The 21,691-nt window shown below is 40.4% G+C and overlaps 1 protein-coding gene across 4 annotated transcripts in view; it reads right to left on the bottom strand.

Annotated features, from left to right (window-relative positions):
* Nucleotides 1-21,691, bottom strand: part of tp73 (tumor protein p73) — a 64,211-nt gene that overhangs the window by 860 nt on the left and 41,660 nt on the right. For 3 of the 4 annotated variants that reach the window (XM_061903767.1, XM_061903769.1, XM_061903768.1), the window contains 10 exons: nt 17,815-18,001; nt 14,077-14,192; nt 13,655-13,764; nt 11,105-11,247; nt 9,689-9,774; nt 9,408-9,535; nt 9,143-9,297; nt 3,452-3,584; nt 2,512-2,605; nt 1-1,620 (listed from right to left, as the gene is read on the bottom strand). The exon at nt 1-1,620 is cut by the window's left edge and continues 860 nt beyond it. In XM_061903767.1, the coding sequence (XP_061759751.1) occupies nt 1,222-1,620; nt 2,512-2,605; nt 3,452-3,584; nt 9,143-9,297; nt 9,408-9,535; nt 9,689-9,774; nt 11,105-11,247; nt 13,655-13,764; nt 14,077-14,192; nt 17,815-18,001 (1,551 nt within the window). In that variant the 3' untranslated portion in view covers nt 1-1,221. The remainder of the gene's footprint in view (nt 1,621-2,511; nt 2,606-3,451; nt 3,585-9,142; nt 9,298-9,407; nt 9,536-9,688; nt 9,775-11,104; nt 11,248-13,654; nt 13,765-14,076; nt 14,193-17,814; nt 18,002-21,691) is intronic. The other variant, XR_009807190.1, reaches the window with a different exon arrangement.

Genomic DNA, 21,691 nt, shown 5'->3' on the forward strand with positions numbered 1-21,691 from the left:
ATGATGCTACCACCCCCATGCTTCACAGTAGGGATGGTGTTTTGGGGATGGTACGCATCATTCTTCTTCCTCCAAACACGCATAGTGGAATTATGACCAAAAAGGTAAATTTTGGTCTCATCTGTCCAAAAAACTTTCTCCCATGACTCCTCTGGATCATCCAAATGGTCATTGGCAAACTTAAGACGGGCCTTAACATGTGCTGGTTTAAGCAGGGGAACCTTCCGTGCCATGCATGATTTCAAACCATGACGTCTTAGTGTATTACCAACAGTGACCATGGAAACAGTGGTCCCAGCTCTTTTCAGGTCATTGACCAAGTCCTGTCTCACCTTTGTTAGCGTCATTGAGACCCCACAAGGTGATATCTTGCATTGGGCTCCACTCTAATTGAGATTGACCGTCATATTTAGCTTCTTCCATTTTGTAATGATTGCTCCAATAGTGGACCTTCTTTCACCAAGCTGCTTTGCAATTTCTCCGTAGCCCTTTCCATCCTTGTGGAGTTGTACACTTTTGTCTCTGGTGTCTTTGGACAGCTCTTTGCTCTTAGCCATGCTGAATGTTTGGGTCTTACTGATTGTATGGGGTGGACAGGTGTCTTTATGCAGCTAACGACCTCACACAAGGTGCATCTGATTCAGGATAATACAGTGGAGTGGAGGAGGACTTTTAATGGCGGATGAACAGGTCTTTGAGGGTCAGAATTCTAGCTGATAGACAGGTGTTCAAATACTTATTTTCAGCTGTATCACACAAATAAATTGTTAAAAAAATCATATATTGTGATTTCTGGATTTTTCTTTTTAGGTTATCTCTCATACAGTGGACATGCACCTACTGTGAAAATTTCAGAACCTCTAAGTGGGAGAACTTGCAAAATAGCAGGGTGTTCAAATACTTATTTTCTTCATTTTTTTGCAAGGTCAAGGGAACATGGAATGATAATAAATAAATCAGCTGAGAACTAACTGTTCGTATCCAAGCACAATAATATGCAATTTCTATAAAGTATTGCCTTGACAATGGTGGTATCTGAAAATGTCCATTTGAGTCTTGATTGAATAAAGAGGCATTGGAATTATGGTGGTGTCCCATTTATAGCCTTTCTTTTAAATTACTGACTGAAGAATGGCAACACTCATAGATTCAAAGATTCAGCAGACCGACTAGTATCTAGGATGTTAAAAATGTCTGTTGACAAAACAATTTAAGTATGTCTCAGTGAACATCTCTTTCCATGAACTCCTCTTTTATTGACTGCTTGCTGCGTGACACTTTGCAATCAGGCATGTCGAAACCAAAGTCAGCCCACTCATCAGTAGCTGCCGCCATCCCGGTCGTCCCTACGACACCCGGCCTGTTGGGTATGGTAATTGTGTGTCGGACGCGAAAGTGAACGGCCTCCATCACGCGCTGACGTTGCAATTCCCCACTGGCGGCCCCGATGGCGGCTATGGCGGAGGCGGTCATGTTGCTAGAGCGTAGAAGCTGCTGGCTGTGGTAGTCGTGATGATGAGAGGAGGCCGGCAGCTGGACGGAAGCGCCTTGTTTCATGTCCTGGAGACCTCTCCAGATGGCTAAGCGAGTCTGCTCTGGTATCTTAAGGGCGCCTAATTCCTGTGGAAAGCAAATTTAGAGTGTTAAATGTGTTAAAATATGATTCATCATACAAAGACAGCAGAAATTTGAGGATGACATTGTTGCATTAGGGGCGGGTGTCGTGCCTTGCCTGAAACAGCAGGTAGCATATAGGGGGAGGAGCCTGATGCTTTTATCAATCAATCAATCAATCAATGTTTACTTATATAGCCCTAAATCACTAGTGTCTCAAAGGGCTGCACAAACCACAACACAAACAATATATATACACACACACACATCAATCCATCTATTTTCTATCGCTTATCCATATACTGTGTATATATATATATATATATATATATATATATATATATATATATATATATATATATATATATATATATATATATATATATATATACACATATATACATATATACATATATATATACACACACACATTTTTATATATATACACACACACACACACACACATATAAATACATGTAAATATATATATATATATACTTATATAACACATTTGATGTCTAAATCCTTATAGTGCTGTTTGTTTCCTAAATTAGTGGTCATTCCAGTTCTCTTTGTCCATTCTCTCTTATTTTTTTCAGTGGGCTTGTCAGCACAAATGATTGTAGCCCATGTCTAGGAAAGTTCTCATTCATCCAGGTCATTGTCATCTCAGAGCATTCAATCAATCGCTACTCGACTGTTTGGTTTGTCTCAGAGCAGCAAAACGTCTTCAAAGACAAACGAAACCGTCCGGTTGCCATCGATTGAATGCCCTGAGATGATTGTAGCCCACGAATTTTGCCTAGCAACAAGTTGTAGTGACCAGGAATAATGATCCGCACAAGACAATTTATTAAGGAATTATTCAGACTTTACCTAGAAAAACAGAATTATTACCTCCACTGAGAGCGTCTGAAGATGGTAGATAGTTTGAAGACCCTGAGAGGTGAAGTATTCAATGACGTTTTGGCAGCCCAGACTGGTTAGGAAACTGTATGGGGACAAAAGCGGCACTGCTTAATTTATTCAAGTCTCAGCGAGACGCAGGTCTCGACTAATCTTGACATAAATCATAATCACGCCAATATATTAATGATTCATTAGGCCACTCTTGCTTTGGTGAAGATCCTTTATTATAAATACATAAAATATAAAAGTATTGGCAACATACAGTGGTTGGAAACATCTGCATTAAAAAGTCCACGGTATTAAAATTAGTGCACTGATACAGGAGTTCAGAAAAATAAAACAAAAGTTTCGAACAAAATCAGAACATAAACAATGGCAATTTCTTTTGAAGAAAATGTTCTCCTGTGCATTGTAAGGAGGTTTGTGGTAGTAGACAAGATGACAGTGCTGTTTTTTCTAATTGCATGCATATTCATTACATAAAAAAAGCCCCCAGTTGCAATGTAGTGAAAGTAACAAAACTCTTGCAGCCATAGCTGGGCAAGTATAGACCCAAGTCAGGAACTATCACATCTAGGAATGACAGTTTCTTTGTAAATGTGTAAGGTGGACATATTTGGTGCATAGAAATACACCATATGTATACGGTGCATAGTACAGGACCACTTTCCACCCACAAAATTGTCTGAGCTTTACTGATACAACATCACACAACCCCTTCTCCAGCTCAAATGTTACAAGCAAAGTATAATGGTATTTTTTTCCAGTAGTCTATTGACACCAGCTTTTGTTCTCATGGGCTACAATGCAGTGACAAGACTTAACTATTGTCAAAATGACAGTTTGATTCAGAAAAGTATGACTCATATTCTTTCTGACTATCTTACACAGAAAAATTAAGAAGAAGTGTCATTGGAGGGTGAGGTACCTGACAAGGTTGGGGTCAGGGTTATACGGAGGGGGTGGACTGCAGTGTGAAGAAGACAATAATGTCTGACTGCTGTGGCCACCGTTTATGTCACTGTTAGACTGCATGTGATGGCTGTTGAGCATGTTGTGGCCTAGAAGACAGGAACAATTACAAAGTGCAAACTGTCATTTTACATGAGATGGACAAAATAATTGAGACATAAGTTAATGGGGGACTCACACTCCCTTCTCCCTGCTAGCCTACACTCACACTGCTCTACAGCATTTGGGGCTTCTGCTTGTTTACCATGTGCCTTCACTGAATTATAGAAAGCCTTACTGCAATGTTCCAGATTGTGTAGATCAGCGTTTCTCAAACTGTGGTACGGTACGCGAGCTTCATATAGTTGTACGCCAAACAATTGCTTAATTCAGTGGTTCCCAAACCACAGCCCGAAGATTGTTCCAAGTAGATTTCTAAAACATGAAATTTGAAATATTGCAAATGTGTTACCCTCTAATGAATATGGTCAACCGTGATTATTATTGACCATGTGCTTTACACAAGCGTATGTAATGTATAGGTACTAATTCAGACAACCTTCCCAATTCATGGTTTAATTAATAAAAAAACAGCGTAGAATGTTAAAATATGTGGTAGAATAAAACCCATCTTGCCCACAAAACTATGTGGACATTATAAGAAGTGTCTAATAATACCGTAAACAATTTAAGAGTAGTTTTGATTTGTTCACATACTCTTAATATTCAATATTTATCGTATATACTTCATGTTGTAGTGATGGGAGTTTAACGTGTTGTTGTTCAGTCTGTTAGCTAAAGCTTGTTTTAAGTAATTCTTTAACAAACTGACTGGGTGTCTCTTATCATATCCTGATAATATTCTAAATCAGGGGTCGGCAACCCGCGGCTCCGGAGCCACATGCGGCTCTTTGATCACTCTGATGTGGCTCAGCTGCTAAATTGCTGACCCCAACGACTATTCTGTGGGGTTTCCGTATTTTTAGTGCCTCTCTCAGAAATCACCCGGGGATAACATTCTCCAATTTTCACCTGGACTACAATACTGAGGGTGTGCAGTGATGGCAATGTATTTAACCTACTCTACAACATGTCGTCGCGTCGGCTTTGACATCACGCGATCTGCGTGTCGACTGATCATTTTATGTTCAGCCTCTGTTTACACACGAACGCGACTGCAACGCATACTTAGTCAACAGCCATACAGGTTACACTGAGGGTTGTAATATAAACAACTTTAACACTCTTACTAATATGCGCCACACTGTGAACCCACACCAAACAAGAATGAACAACACATTTTGGGAGAACATCGGCACTGAAACACAACATAAACACAAAATAACAAATACCCAGAATTCCATGCATCCCTACTCTGCAGGGCTACATTAGCACCAAATCCCCCCGGCCCCTCCAACCCAGCCCACCTCACCTGACGCACCTCGTTTCCATATGAGTTGGGAAATTGTGTTAGATGTAAATATAAACGGAATACAATGATTTGCAAATCCTTTTCAACCCATATTCAATTGAATGCACTACAAAGACAAGATATTTGATGTTCAAACTCATAAACTTTATTTTTTTTTGCAAATAATAATTAACTTAGAATTTCATGGTTGCAACACGTGCCAAAGTAGTTGGGAAAGGGCATGTTCACCACTGTGTTACATTACCTTTTCTTTTAACAACACTCAATAAATGTTTGGGAACTGAGGAAACTTATTGTTGAAGCTTTGAAAGTGGAATTCTTTCCCTTTCTTGTTTTATGTAGAGCTTCAGTCGTTCAACAGTCCGGGGTCTCCGCTGTCGTTTTTTACGCTTCATAATGCGCCACATATTTCCGATAGGAGACAGGTCTAGACTGCAGGCGGGCCATGAAAGTACCCGCAGTCTTTTACTACAAAGCCACGCTGTTGTAACACTTGTTTTGCTGAAATAAGCAGGGGCGTCCATGATAACATTGCTTGGATGACAACATATGTTGCTTCAAAACCTGTATGGACCTTTCAGCATTAATGGTGCCTTCAAAGATTTGTAAGTTACCCATGCCTTGGGCACTAATACACCAACATACCATCACAGATGCTGGCTTTTGAACTTTGCGCCTATAAAAATCTGAATGGTTATTTTCCTCTTTGTTCTGGAGAACACCATGTCCTCTGTTTCCAAATATAATTTGAATTGTGGACTCGTCAGACCACAGAACACCTTTCTACTTTGCATCAGTCCATCTTAGGTGAGCTCAGGCCCAGCCAAGCCGGCGGCGTTTCAGGATATTGTTGATCAATGGGTTTGGCTTTGCATAGTAGAGTTTTAACTTGCACTTACAGATGAAGCGACCAACTCTAGTTACTGACAGTGGTTTTATGAAGTGTTCTTGAGCCCATGTGGAGATTCCTTTACACACTGATGTCGGTTTTTGATGCAGTACTGCCTGAGGGATCAAAAGTCCGTAATATAATCTCCAGATTCTCAGAACTTTTACAGACCGTAGATGGTAAAATCCCTAAATTCCTTGCAATAGCTCGTTGAGAAATGTTGTTCTAAAACTGTTTGACAATTTTCTTACAAAGTGGTGACCCTCACCCCATCCTTGTTTGTGAATTACTTAGCATTTCATGGAAGGTGCTTTTATACCCAATCATGGCACCCAACTGTTACTAATTATCCTTCACACCTGTGGGATGTTCCAAATAAGTGTTTGTTGAGCATTCCACAACTTTATCAGTATTTATTGCCACCTTTGCCAACTTCTTTGTCACATATTGCTGGCATTAAATTCTAAAGTTAATGATTATTTGCAAAAAAAAAAATGTTTATCAGTTTGAACATCAAATATGTCGTCTTTGTAGCATATTGAACTCAATATGGGTTGAAAATGATTTGCAAATCATTGTATTCCGTTTATATTTACATCTAACACAATTTCCCAACTCATATGGAAACGGGGTTTGTATATATATATATATATATATATATATATATATATATATATATATATGTGGGGGAAAATCGATTCGAATACGAATCGCGATTCTCACGTTGTGCGATTCAGAATTGATTCTCTTTTTTTTTTTAATGTTTTTTTTTGTTTTTGTTTTTTTAATCAATCCAACAAAACAATACACAGCAATACCATAACAATGCAATCCAATTCCAAAACCAAACCTCACCCAGCAACACTCAGAACTGCAATAAACAGAGCAATTGAGGAGACACAAACACGACGCAGAACAAACCAAAAGTAGTGAAACAAAAATTTATATTATCAACAACAGTATCAATATTAGTTATAATTTCGGCATAGCAGTGATTAAAAATCCCTCATTGACCTTATCATTAGACATTTATAAAAATTAAAAAAACAACAACAATAGTGTTACAGTGGCTTACACTTGCATCGCATCTCATAAGCTTGACAACACACTGTGTCCAATGTTTTCACAAAGATAAAAGAAGTCATATTTTTGGTTAGTTTAGTAGTTAAAACCAATTTACATTATTGCAATCAGTTGATAAAACATTGTCCTTTACAATTAGAAACGCTTTTAAAAAAAAAAACTACTACTCTGCTAGCATGTCAGCAGACTGGGGTAGGTCCTGCTGAAATCCTGTGTTGAATGAATACAGAATTGTTTTGAATCGGAAAAATATCGTTTTTGAATCGAGAATCGCGTTGAATCGAAAAAATCGATATATAATCGAATCGCGACCCCAAGAATCGATATTGAATCGAATCGTGGGACACCCAAAGATTCGCAGCCCTAATATCCTTATATATGGTGGTACGTAGAGAGCCAAGTGTTTTCGAATGTCTGAGAACCACTGGTGTTGATTATTTTGTGTTTCAATTTTGTGCCAGGGGGCAGTTATCATTAAGATCTGCAGAGAGAATAACTGAATTAAATTTAAATGTATTAGATGACTTTCTACTTCGTCCATTGAGTGTATAATAATGGCATGATACTGCCGGATTGTTCTAGGTTCATGAGCTTCACATGCCGCCAAATGGTTTAGCCTTGTCACATTAGACCAATTGAATGGCATGAAAGCGGGTCATTGTGGACCAATGAAATTGTTTACATTAAATCAAAGACACTCACACAATAACCCAGTCATTCATTTGGTATGTTATGGACTCACCCTCCTCATGGAGAAGAAACTACAAAATGCACACGTTACGCAGCCCCAAAGCCAAAGATGGTCGACTTGGCCATCAAAAACAAAAACATACGCCGCACTGAACGGAAATCTACCACCACTAGAAGCAGTATCACCGCAGGTTCTGAAGACGAGGAGAAGGACGAAGACCATGCTCACAGACCCCTCCAGAAAGCTATTGAATTCTGTGTTTTAGCCACTCTCTTTTGTCAAATTTATGAATGAATAATAGCGCCTGTTTAAATATGTCATGTTTCAATGTGTATAACTGCAGCTTATACATGAACGACCAATACACAGTATATACAAAATAAAATTCTTCCAAAAAATAGGTGGGTGCAGCTCATATTTTTTTAATCTAACCTTTATGTACCCGGGAAAAGGCCCATTGAGATTAAGAATCCCTTTTTTAAGAGAGTTTTGCACAGTCATACACCAGTCTAGGTGCCACTGGGAGCAAGGTGAGCTACAAGATCCTATATGTGCTCATAGCTCGGAAAGTACGGTAGCTACTTGGTTAGTTAGCAAAATAACTAAAAAAAGTTGTGGGTGGATTTTAATAAAACTTTAAAGAAATGGCCGAAATTGGATGAGGAACACCTGAATGTATTTTGAGCCTGATACATATCAGTTTTACTACTTTACATTATGTTACGTTTCCGTCTGTGTGTATGCTTGCGACCCCACAGACAAAGATGGTGGATGACTAACAAGGGTGTTTACTTTGTGTCTTTTATTCCTCCATAGATAGTTTAAAATGTTACTGGTGGATTTTCATTTAACATTTAGGGAATGTCCAAAATGAGATAAAGTAACAATTAAGTCATTACGTTTTGAAGCCGATTTAGATCAATTCCATTACAATAACTTACATTTATGTTACGAGCTTGAACTTCTGTGTGTTTATGCTCTTCACAAAGACAAGAACAGTGGATGACTGACATAAGGCTTCAAAACTTTTTTTTCATTCCTCCATAAATAGTTAAAATTGTTATAGACACATTATAATCCAACTTTCACAAATGGAACAAAGAACAAATCTGGATTTTTACTATTTGTAGGTAGGACCTGGCGGAGATCTGCTCTCACTGCGTGTTTTCCTATATTTATTAATACCGGTAATATTAATATTCTACTATCACATTGTTATCTTTATCTGTGTACAAAAGTCATATTTGTTGATACTCAGTGGCCGAGTGGTTAGAGTGTCCGCCCTGAGATCTGTAGGTCGTGAGTTCAAAACCCCAGCCGAGTCCTACCAAAGACTATAAAAATGGGACCCATTACCTCCCTGCTTGGCATTCAGCATCAAGGGTTGGAATCAGAATCAGATATACCTTATTAATCCCCGAGGGGAAATTAAAATGGGGGTTAAATCACCAAAAATGATTCCCCTCACCTCCCAGGGGGTGATCAAGAGTGATGAGTCAAATGCAGAGAATAATTTTGCCACACCTTGAGTGTGTGTGACAATCATTGGTACTTTAATTTTAACTCAACTCACCCATATGTGCTATGGAGGTGGAGGGAGTGTGTTGTTGCTGGGGTTGCTGCCCTGCCAGGTGGTTGGCTGTGGGTGATTTACTGAGGCCTCCATGGGAGTGGAGCTTGTTCATATTTGACAGGGGAGAGTAAGTGGAGGGAGACGCGATGTGGCTCCTGAGGAAACAATTTGGACATTGGATTATTAGAGAAATGTCAGTTAAAGCATATGTCTTTTTTCATTTAGCCAGTATGCACACTATTGTCAGTGCATCACATTGACTTACGGTCTTTGTAGCAGCTGCTGTTGAGTTTGTTGCCTGTAGGAGTCCACAAATTGCTGTGGGACCAGCTCCACCAGCTCTAAACTGTCTTTAATCCTCATCAGCAGTTCAAAGTTTTCTCGACCACGTACCTGCACACAAACGCAAAGTGTTTATACAACATGTTTTTGTCATGAAACATTTTTAAATGATCTAAAAGCAACATTGTTTTTCAGCGTTGTCTCAAAATATCATCCTAAGCAAACAACATTGTGCAATAAATCTAAATAGTAAAAGCCACTTACAGGAATATAGTAAATCTCTTCGTCTCCATGCCGCCTCTTCCTATTAACATTTGGGCTCGAGATATTTGGTGGGCTCTGTTTGAAATCTGTGAACAACAGATAATAGTTTATGGTCTACAATCTCAAACACTCAGCATGACAATCCATCCATCCATCCATCCATTTTCCTCCGCTTATCTGAGGTCGGGTCGTGGGGGCAGCAGCAGCCTAAGCAGGGGAGCCCAGACTTCCCTCTCCCGAGCTACTTCGTCCAGGTCCTCCCGGGGGATCCGGAGGCGTTCCCAGGCCAGCCGGGCGACATAGTCTTCCCAACGTGTCCTGGGTCTTCCCCTTGGCCTCCTACCGGTCGGACGTACCCTAAACACCTCCCTAGGTAGGCGTTAGGTTAGCATCCTGACCAGATGCCCGAACCCCTTAATTTGGCTCCTCTCGATGTGGAGGAGCAGCGGCTTTACTTTGAACGCCTCCTGGATGACAGAGCCTCTCACCCTATCTCTAAGGGAGAGACCCGCCACTCGGAGCAGGAAACTTATTTCGGCCGCTTTTACCTGTCATATTGTCCTTTTGATCATAACCCAAAGTTCATGACAAAGGTGAGAATGGGAACATAGATCGACCAGTAAATTTAGAGCTTTGCCCTCCGGCTAAGCTTTTTCTTCACCACAACAGATCGATCCAGCGTTACTGAAAACGCCGCACCAATCCGACTTTCGATCTCACGATCCACTCTTCCCCCACTCACGAACAAGACTCCAAGATACTTGAAGTCCTCCACATGGGGCAAGATCGCTTCCCCAACCCGCGGATGGCCCTCAACCCTTCTCCAGGCGAGAACCATGGACTCGGACTTCGAGCTGCTGATTCTCATCCCTGTCGCTTCACACTCGGCTACGAACCGATCCAGGGAGAGCTAAAGATCCTGGTCAGATGAAGCCATCAGGACCACATCGTCTGCCAAAAGCAGAGACCTAATCCTGCATGACGATAAACAACAATATATGCGATGAGGTGGCGACTTGTCCGAAGTGTACCCCACGTTTCCGCCTGAATGCAGATAGGAAAGGCCCCAGCCAGCCCCACGAACCCGAGAGGGACAAGCAGTAAAATGGATGGATGGATATATGTATTATATTTTATAAATATATATATTTAACTCTATGCAAATATATATATTTAACTCTGTTTCTGCCTGCTTGCATCGTGGCTATCAAGTTTTTTTGTCCTGGTACCAGAATGAAACACCCCAACCCCCCACCTCCATTGGAGCCTGGTCTGTTATCAACTTTTTTTTTTAGCCCCTCCCCCCAACTTTGTTGTACTTGTGCATTGACAATGAAGTGCTAACCTGTCCTATCCTACTGTATATAAACCTGCTGTAGTTGTAACAGCTCAGTAATAAAAACATTGATGACTTACTGCGCTTGTTGGCCGTTCCATTCTTTGCCACACTCTCAGTCAGAGCTTGCTGTTCCCTGAAGTGGTCCTCATCTGCTTTACGATCTCGCCCAGGACACGCACATATCCGCCCTTCAAAGGACCTGCGACCCAACACTTGTCCACTGAAGGGGTGTTTGGAGTTAGAACAGCTCTAGTTAATATAGCAAAAGCTTGGTCGGTCAGTACACAAATATTGTATTTAATAATGGTGAATAAAATGGATTTTAGCTTCTAAAATGTTATTATCTTAATATAATCAATGTAGTTGATATAGTATGTTCATTCAACATGTTTACTATATAGCTACTTGATATATATATATATATATATATATATATATATATATATATTTAAATATAATAATACATTAAGGACAATTAGACACAATTAAATATATTTTTGTATCTGAAGGTACACTATATTGCCAAAAGTATTTGGGGACCTGCCTTGACTCACATATGAACTTGAAGTGCCATCCCATTCCTATCCCAAATGGTTCAATATGATGCCGGTCCACCTTTTGCAGCTATTACAGCTTCAACTCTTCTGGGAAGGCTGTCCACAAGGTTGCGGAGTGTGTTTATAGGAGTTTTCGACCATTCTTCCAAAAGCGCATAGGTGAGGTGACACACTGATGTTGGTCGAGAAGGCCTGGCTCTCAGTCTCTGTTTTAATTAATCCCAAAGGTGTTCTATCGGGTTCAGGTCAGGACTCTCTGCAGGCCAGTCAAGTTCATCCCATACTTGCCAACCTTGAGACCTCCGATTTCGGGAGGTGGGGGGTGGGGCGGAGGCGTGGTTGGGGAGGGGGCGTGGTTAAGAGGGGAGGAGTATATTTACAGCTGCAGTTCACCAACTCGAGTATTTCATATATATTTCATATATATACAGTACATATAAATATATATATATGTATGAAATACTTGACTTTCAGTGAATTTTAGCTATACATAATTATTTTATTATATATATATAAATAAATTAAATAGTTGGATTTCAGAATCAAATACACAGTAATAAAAACACAGTTGTTCTACTAACTGTACTGTGCTTGCTGGTTTCTAACAAAACAACAACAACACTTACCTTTCAATATTTGAGTGTCCTGCCATTTGCGTACTGGCGAGCGATCTTCTAATCCGGGAACATATCCTTCTCGGATTTGTTGTAGACATCCGAAAATGAGAACGGGATGTTGCTTCCAGCTATCAGCGTAGCCATCTTTGTCTCAGCATAAGTTACAACATCGGGTCTCCAGTTTGCGAGGTGGCCCATAATACTGGGTTGTGAACGATGCTGCGCTCCGGACTGCCCATTCATGACTCAGTATATCCGTTCGGCCACCGTGTTCAATGGAGAAGTCTGTTCTACAAAATTTACAGGCAACATGCCCCTTCCCCTTCGAACTCTCCGGGATAAACTGAAATTCTTGTTTCCATTCGTTTTGGAACTAGCAAGCATATTTCTTCATTTTGCTCATCGACGGTGTATTATATTGGGTTGGAGTCAATAACCAGGCGAGGTGATGAAGTTACGTCTCTTTACTGTGGGCTTCAGGAATCAGAACAGACTCCCTCACTTGCCGTCAGGTGCGCAACACCACGTAAATCGTTGGCCAATCAAAAAGCAACCCCATAACGCCATAGCCAACATTCACCAGGAGATGGCAACAGACAACATCGATCACTCTATTACAGACGGCGTCGCCATGGCTGTAACTTCCTCGATCTTCAGCTTCGTCTCCTTGTGTGTACAGTTTTTTTTATTAAAATCCGTGGATGTTGTAACGTGATTGGGCAAGCAAGCTGTTTATAAGCGGACGTGAAAACAGGCTGTCCTCACTCAGGTCTGCATGGAGCTGGAGGGGGCGTGGCTTCCAGCTCCGGCTGAATTTCGGGAGATTTTCGGGAGAAATTATCTTCCGGGAGGTTTTCGGGAGAGGCGCTGAATTTCGGAAGTCTCCCGGAAAATCCGGGAGGGTTGGCAACTTCATCCACACCAGACTCTGTCATTCATGTCTTTATGGACCTTGCTTTGTGCACTGGTGGACAGTCAAGTTGAAAGAGGAAGGTGCCCGCTCCAAACTGTTCCCACAAGGTTGGGAGCATGGAATTGTCCTGGAGCATTCAAAATTCCTTTCACTGGAACTAAGGGGACAAGCCCAACTCCTGAAAAACAACCCCACACCATAATTCCTCCTCCGCCAAATCACACACTCCTACAAATTCGTGTCTGAGTTGCTGTTGTTCCTGAACTCTTCCATTGACTTTGGAATATTTAGGAGCGAGGAAATTTCACGACTGGATTTGTTGCACAGGTGGCATCCTATGACAATGCCAAGCTGAAAATATCTGAGCTCCTGAGAGGGGCCCATTCTTTCACAAATGTTTGTAGAAACAGTCTCCTGTCTTAAGTGCTGGATTGTATACACCTGTGGGCAGGCTAAGTGATTAGGACACCTGATTCTGATCATTTGGATGGGTGGCCAAATACTTTTGACAATATAGTGTAAACTGAAATGATGACTCACTCTCTTGTTTCCAAAGTAATGATGATAAGGATGGGTCTCCTGTTCATGCCGCCAACACAGCTGCTGTTGCACATGAAGTTGTACAAGATGGTGGTAAACTCTGTCCCCACCTGCATCATTCAATAATGAAACAACATTATTTCGGAATGTTGGGCAGATTGTGACGGGTCTAACATTATAGGGCAGTGTTGTGCAACATGTTCTGTTTGAATGAAGCCGGTTTTATTTCAATAACCTTTTTAGGCTCACACGTTTTTGTGACCCTTACTAAAACAAGTTTCCCAAGAAATGGGACAAAAGTTGATTCATATTGACGCCTGCATTGATCCCAACAATTGTAATCATGACCCAAATGGTCAAACCTTCTCTTGATGATGGATAAAGTATGAAAAAGAGATATTGTGTGGATAAGAAGCACGCACCTGTGGCGTCTCGTAGGGGATAAAGACGCTCTGGCGGCCTGTTACTGGATCATCCACATACTGGCTGAGGTTGTTCCCCTCCACTCGGATGAGATGACTGGCTGGGGCTACTTGGCCTGTAGGGAAAGAACCAATAACAGGGGGTTCATAAAGGAAACAATTCACTCATGGTGGTGTTTTAAATTTTATGTGCCAGAAAAAAGAGATGTTATTTTGCAGCAGATAATATGGATGAACTCTAATATTGTAATAGACGGAAAGCCTTTCTTTTGGAAAAATATGTTTGAAAGAAAAAATCATTTTTGTCAATGATATTATCAATGAGAATGGTAAAATGATGAAGTATGATGAATTTAGAACTATGTATGGTGATGGTTGTTCAAGCTTTTCTTTTAATCAACTAACTGGAGTAATTGGGAAAAGATGGAAACAAATAATTAATTATGGAACAACTAAATTACTAGTTTGTAAACCTCTAATAAGAAATTGTAGTTGGCAAAAAGGAACTAAAATTAATAGACAAATATCCATCCATCCATCCATTTTCTACCGCTTATTCCCTTTCGGGGTCGCGGGGGGCGCTGGCGCCTATCTCAGCTACAATCGGGCGGAAGGCAGGGTACACCCTGGACAAGTCGCCACCTCATCGCAGGGCCAACACAGATAGACAGACAACATTCACACTCACATTCACACACTAGGGCCAATTTAGTGTTGCCAATCAACCTATCCCCAGGTGCATGTCTTTGGAAGTGGGAGGAAGCCGGAGTACCCGGAGGGAACCCACGCATTCACGGGGAGAACATGCAAACTCCACACAGAAAGATCCCGAGCCTGGATTTGAACCCACGACTGCAGGACCTTCGTATTGTGAGGCAGACGCACTAACCCCTCTGCCACCGTGAAGCCCAATAGACAAATATATACTTTTTTATTTAATAAAGAAATCTTTGAAGGCAGTCCCATACAACACATATGGAAAATGGGGGGACTTTTTTGACTGCCCATTGCCGTGGGATGCCATATTCAAACTAATCTACAAAACTACTATCGATGTGCAAAATCCTTATTTTCAAATTAAAATGATTTATAACTTCATACCCACGGGGAAAATGTTAAAACTATGGAATATGACTGAGTCAGATGATTGCCGATTTTGTTGTCAGGAATCTGAATCCACCCTGCATTTGTTTTGGTATTGTCATATTGTGTCTTCCTTTTGGGTGGAAGTTGAAAAAATATGTTTAAGGATTGGTTTGTTTATGAAGCTTGATGTAGTTGCTGTTGTTTTAGGAGAGTTCATTGACAAGCATGATTTAGTCAATTTAATTATAGTACTCGGTAAAAGGTTTATTTTAAAGGCCAAAAACAGATATTCACTTAGTACAACTTTCTTTAAAACATTTATTCAGTATTTTTTAACTTTAGAAAGAAATATGATTGAAAACGATAATGATGCCAAAACACATAAAAAAAGATTGGAAGTCCTCAGAGGTTAATTTTGAAAATGCAATTATGTTTATAGATATGCAACAACAACAGCAGCATATATGCTATCTGTTGTTGTGTTCCCTATTTTGAGTGTACAAAAACGAAGGTGTGTGTTACTGAGTCCGACCTGGACTTAATATTGACGATACACAAATGCTTATTATGAAAATGTAATTTTGTTTATAAACTATGTGCAATCTGTTATTTCCCTAATTTTTCGTTGTACATGGATGAGGGTGTGTGTTGCTGAGCCCGACTTGGACATTATCTGGACTGGACCTGGTTTTAAAAACCCTTTAAACAAATCTAATTTCATTAACAACCTGGTCTGGTGAAGATAAGGTCCTGTTTTATATATATATATATACACATATATAAATACAATAAAATAAGATAAATAAATAAAAAACATTTTCTTGGATAAAAAAGAAAGAAAAACAATATAAAAACAATTACATAAAAAAATAGTAATTAATGAAAATGTTCGTGGACCAGCGGCACACCCAATCATGTATGCCTCAGGGACTGTGTCACTTGCAGGCTGTGCTGTCTATTTTGTGGGAACCACAATATTAGTAGCAGAAAGAAACAACCCCTTTTGTGTGAGTGGGTGTGGTTGAGTGTGAATGGGGGAGGGAGAGTTTTTTGGGGGGGTTGATGCACTAATTGAAAGTTTATCTTGTATTTTCTTTTATGTTGATTTAATTGAAACTGGTAGATCGAACAGTTCATCCTGTTTGCATCTGAATGGATACAATTCCATATGCACATCAGTGCCATATGTCACTATACAGATAATCATTTTATATTTAAAGGGGCCCAATGATGATGTTCCTTTTATTAAAAATATAATATTTAGGCAACACTTTAGTATGGGGAACACATATTCACCATTAACTAAACATATTGGCTCTTAATTAGTCATTATTAAGTACTTATTAATGCCTTATTCTGCATTGCCTTATTATACAACCAGTAAGCCATTAACTAAGAGTCTTCCCTCAATAAACTCAGAATTATTGCTTATTAGTGACCCTAACCCTAACCCTTATATGTTTTCCTAGTGTCCAAATAACTCTAAATTAAGTCTGTGTTACTTTGAATATGTTCCCCAGAATGTGTTCCCCTTACTAAAGTGTTGCCAATATTTATTTATTCATTTGATAGAGAAATCATAATACAGGTACTGAGAAAACGGACACTTATTTTGTCCCCCCCATACCCCCCTCAAAAAATACAAATAATAAAAACAAAAAATTACCAAAAATAATAAAAGTAAAACAATAACATCCCCTCCCACCCCCATCCTACATGTTAGTCACAGTGGGTAGCAATGGAAAAATGGTATCACTGAAGATTTTACTGTAAATATCTGGCGACCCGCCCCTGAGAGTGACAAGCAATAGAAAATGGATGGATGAGCTGCTAGGTTTTTTCAGTAAAATCTACTGACTTTTATACCATCACTGATTGTGCATCTTAAAAAAGGTCAGTATGTATTAGATTTGATAGCCAACCTTTTGCGGGCCAAACACAATGACACGAAGGGCCAAATTCGTTCCACGGGCCTCATTTTGGGCATTCCTGATCGAGACCATTGATTCTTAAATCTACTCAGTGGTCTAGTGGTTAGAATGTCCGTCCTGAGATCAGTAGGTTGTGAATGCAAACCCCGGCCGAGTCATACCAAAGACTATAAAAATGGGACCCATTGCCTCCCTGCTTGGCACTCAGCATCAAAGGTTGGAATTGGGGGTTAAATCATCAAAAATGATTCCCGGGCGCGGTCACCACTGATGCTCACTGCTCCCCTCACCTCCCTGGGGGTGAATGCAGAGGACACATTTCACCACACCTAGTGTGTGTGAAAATCATTGGTACTTTAACTACTTTAACTTAATCACAGGGTAATACACTTTCCCACCAGTTGTGGCAGTAATGCGTCAGTCAGTTGACTGTGTGCGGCTTTACAAACTCAAACAATCAGAAGTCGTCTGTAACAAAACATCATGGAGAATAAAAAAAATGGTGCCAACTGTCACCAAAAGGCAATTTTTTTGCAAGTGCAATCCAGACTTTATACAATACGGCTTTGTCAACGGGGATAGTGAAACACAGCCGAGGGCCGAAGTTGGGCCCTGTCATCCAAAAGGTTAATAATCCCTCATCTAGGCCACAAGGAAGTGTGTTACATGTTGATTCGAATTATCATAGGTTCCTCTTAAAAAGGGTTATAAATGACAATACCGTCATTAAAATCCCGTCCGAGCTCATGGTTGGGGCAGCGCTTCACCACCTCCGTGACGTGCTCCGCCTTCTTGAAGACGGGCATCGCTCTCAATATGCTGCCGTGGGGCGGGGACGAGGACAGCTTGATCTGGATGGGGCATGTTTTGGCAATCTGACAGTAGAGCTTCTTCAGCAGGGGAGAGTACTGGGGGAGAAAAGAACATGTAAAAAGGTCAAAATAATGAAAAAGTGTGAATTTACACATCTGTGTTGCCATGCAGATGTGCACAGAAAATATGACGTCAATATGTGACACTGATACATTCAACACAGCAATAAATAGTAATATTTTTTTATTGTTTCTTTTTTATTTATTCTTATTGTACTTATTTCTATTTTATTTCCATATACCCCCATTATTTACTTTTTACTTTTTAAATTCGATCTCAATTCTGTACAGTATGGCTGTGTTGGAGCCACTATGGATTGAACTTTCACAGTATCATGTTAGACCCGCTCGACATCCATTGCTTTCGGTCCCCTAGAAGGGGGGGGGTTGCCCACATCTGAGGTCCTCTCCAAGGTTTCTCATAGTCAGCATTGTCACTGGCGTCCCACTGGATGTGAATTCTCCCTGCCCACTGGGTGTGAGTTTTCCTTGCCCTTTTGTGGGTTCTTCCGAGGATGTTGTAGTCGTAATGATTTGTGCAGTCCTTTGAGACATTTGTGATTTGGGGCTATATAAATAAACATTGATTGATTGATTGATTGAATTTAAATGTTCCTGAAGGAATCAATAATGTACTATCTATCTATCTATCTATCTATCTATCGAAATAATAGCCTTCAGTAGTCGTCTGATAATTGCCTGAATGATCAAATGTTGACGTAACGACTAAACACAGTCTACCTGGGTGCAACATAATCTCAGTATGAATACAGTTAAATGAGTTATAATTAGGGGTGTAACGGTACGCAAAAATTTTGGTTCGGTACGTACCTCGGTTTAGAGGTCACGGTTCGGTTCATTTTTGGTACAGTAAGAAAACAACAAAATATAAATTTTGGGGTTATTTATTTACCACATTTGTAAACAATGGCATAACATACATATACGCACAGGGTCCATTGCCAAGGTTAATGTGATCAACATATATAAAATAAAAACTAAATAGGATAAGGCTCAGAATGGTTTCTTAACAAAATCTAATAAAGTGCTTTTTTTGATTGATTGATTGAGACTTTTATTAGTAGATAGCACAGTACAGTACACATTCCGTACAATTGACCACTGAATGCAAACACCCCAATAAGTTTTTTAACTTGTTTAAGTCGGGGTCCACGTTCATCAACACCTCCCCAGCCTGGCTAACTTGGCTGCTATGAAAACATTTGTTATTGCTTCAGCTCTGCCTGACTCGCCGAGGAGAGGCTGCTTGAATGCGGTGGTGACGCTTCAAAGGAGTTAGCATGTTTGACGCGTTGGCAGAAGCATACCCTACTGCTGCTGAACAATGTTGGCAAACCTCCGTCTTCCATTGTTGTATCGCGCAGCCAAAGTGTTCCCAAACGGGAGATCTTAACGAGGCAGGAGAGTCTTCCAGCTCTGGCTTTTACATGTTGTCCTAGCCCGGTCGCTGCTAGCCTGCCTCGCTGTGCATTGTTTACACTGCTTAATATGACCGTGTGGAAACTCGTTCGATATACCTCCGAACCGAACCGAAACGGTTCAATACAAATACACATACCGTTACACCCTTAGTTATACTTTTATAGCATTTTTCTCCCTTCAAGGTACTCTAAGCGCTTTGGACACTATTTCCACATTCACCCATTCACACACACATTCACACACTGATGGCGGGAGCTGCCATGCAAGGCCCTAACCACGACCCATCAGGAGCAAGGGTGAAGTGTCTTGCTTAAGGACACAATGGATGTGACGAGGATGGGAGAAGGTAGGGATTGAACCAGGAACCCTCAGGTTGCTGGCACGGCCACTCTCCCAACCGCGCCACGCCGTCCCCGATGTTCTGTGATGGCCTCAGAGGTCGGCCAAGGGAATATCAGGCTACAAATGAGATACTATTGTTTGTTGTGACACTATTACCGTACTAGAAATGCACATACTACAGTCTCTTTCTCTCTCTCACACACACACACTCCCAGCCCAGCCTGACAAGTTCCAACAGTCCCACAATAACCTGAATTATTTTATTTTCACACTGCAGAAAAAAATCCATCCGATATTTTAATTTCCATCAAGGTCACTCACAACATTTCGTACTTCATGTGAGCCTTACCATCACAACATATAATATCTACAACTGGTGTTGATTAAAATGATCAAAGGTACTATTCCATCACTGAACTTTAAAACGTATACACATTATGTTTTATTGCAAGATTGATCTTAATGAATTTTGTTACAGCGATTACTCAAGTACAGTACATGAAAAAGTTCCAATATTTTTTTTTGTCTCACACTCGAATACCGTTGGAAGTGTCTCGACTTGTTCACCAGTCTGCGTGACTGGCCTAAACATGCAGCAACGACACATGAATTGGCCTGCATCAGTGTTTGAAGTGAAAATCAGCATTGTTTAAAAAAAAAAAACACTTCCTGAGATGCTTAGTGGTGGAACCACTTGACAAAGATGATATTCCTGCAGAATAGGGTGGTAGGAAGAAGGACATTTAACCAAGGGTTATTGAGCAGAACCAATGAAGATTAATAGTTCTGTGTCAGTGTGTCCGCCTTGAGATCGGTAGGTCGTGAGTTCAAACCCCGACCGAGTCATACCAAAGACGATAACAATGGGACCTATTACCTCCCTGCTTGGCACTCAGCATCAAGGGTTGGTTAAATTGGGGGTTAAATCACCAAAAAATGATTCCCGGGCGCGGCCATAGCTGCTGCTCAAGAATCCCCTCACCCCCCAGGTGGTGAACAAGGGGTTGGGTCAAATGCACAGGATAAATTTCACCACACCTACACTGCAAAAACTGAAATCTAAGTAAGATTAATTATCTCAAATAAGGGTGATATTTGCTTATTTTCTATCAGATAACATAATTCTTCTCACTAAACAAATTTTGTGTTAGTGTTTTACTTGTTTTAAGGGTTTTGTTTCTAAATGATCTCAGTAAGATATTACAGCTTGTTGCTGAGATTTTATGACCTATATTTGTGATGGTTTGCTGGCATCGTGGTGCGGGTTCGTTCTCTCCATGATGCAGTTGGATTGGACACAGCGTGAAGGTAAGAAATGAAGATTTATTTATACTACAAAACACAGACTAAGAACATAAACACTTGCACAAGGCACTAAAGGCAAAACAAACAGAACTAGCATGGGAGCTAGAAAGAACAAAAAGCGCTAGCATGTGAGCTAGGGAACAAACAAAGGAGAAGCGTGGAAGCTAGCAAGTACAAAACGGTTCTATATCACAAAAGGGAATCAGCGTTGTCACCTGTTGCATGGAACAGAAATGACTAGGATGCGAGAGCGAATGAACAGAAAGGGCAGGCTTAAATAAGGTGATAATCTCGAGGCAGGTGCGCGTAAAAAACAATAGACAGGTGACACTAATGCGTGACTATGGCAACGGAAACAAACAGGAGGTGCCACCAGGAACTAAGGAAGACAAATACCAAACAGGATGTAGTACAAAAACAGAACAAAACCAGAATATGACATGATTCGAGCAGCGGATCATGACAATATTGAGTAAAACATGCTTGAAACTAGAATAACAACTAATGCAAAGCTGTGTCATTAACACTCACAAGTGTAAAACTACTTTTCAAAGTAATAATTTCTTATTTTAAGCATGAAAAAAAAATCATGATTTTGACATAATTGTGTCTCATAATTATACACATGACAGCCAA

The sequence above is a fragment of the Nerophis ophidion genome, linkage group LG06 (genome assembly GCF_033978795.1).
Source record: "Nerophis ophidion isolate RoL-2023_Sa linkage group LG06, RoL_Noph_v1.0, whole genome shotgun sequence".
NCBI lineage: Eukaryota > Metazoa > Chordata > Actinopteri > Syngnathiformes > Syngnathidae > Nerophis > Nerophis ophidion.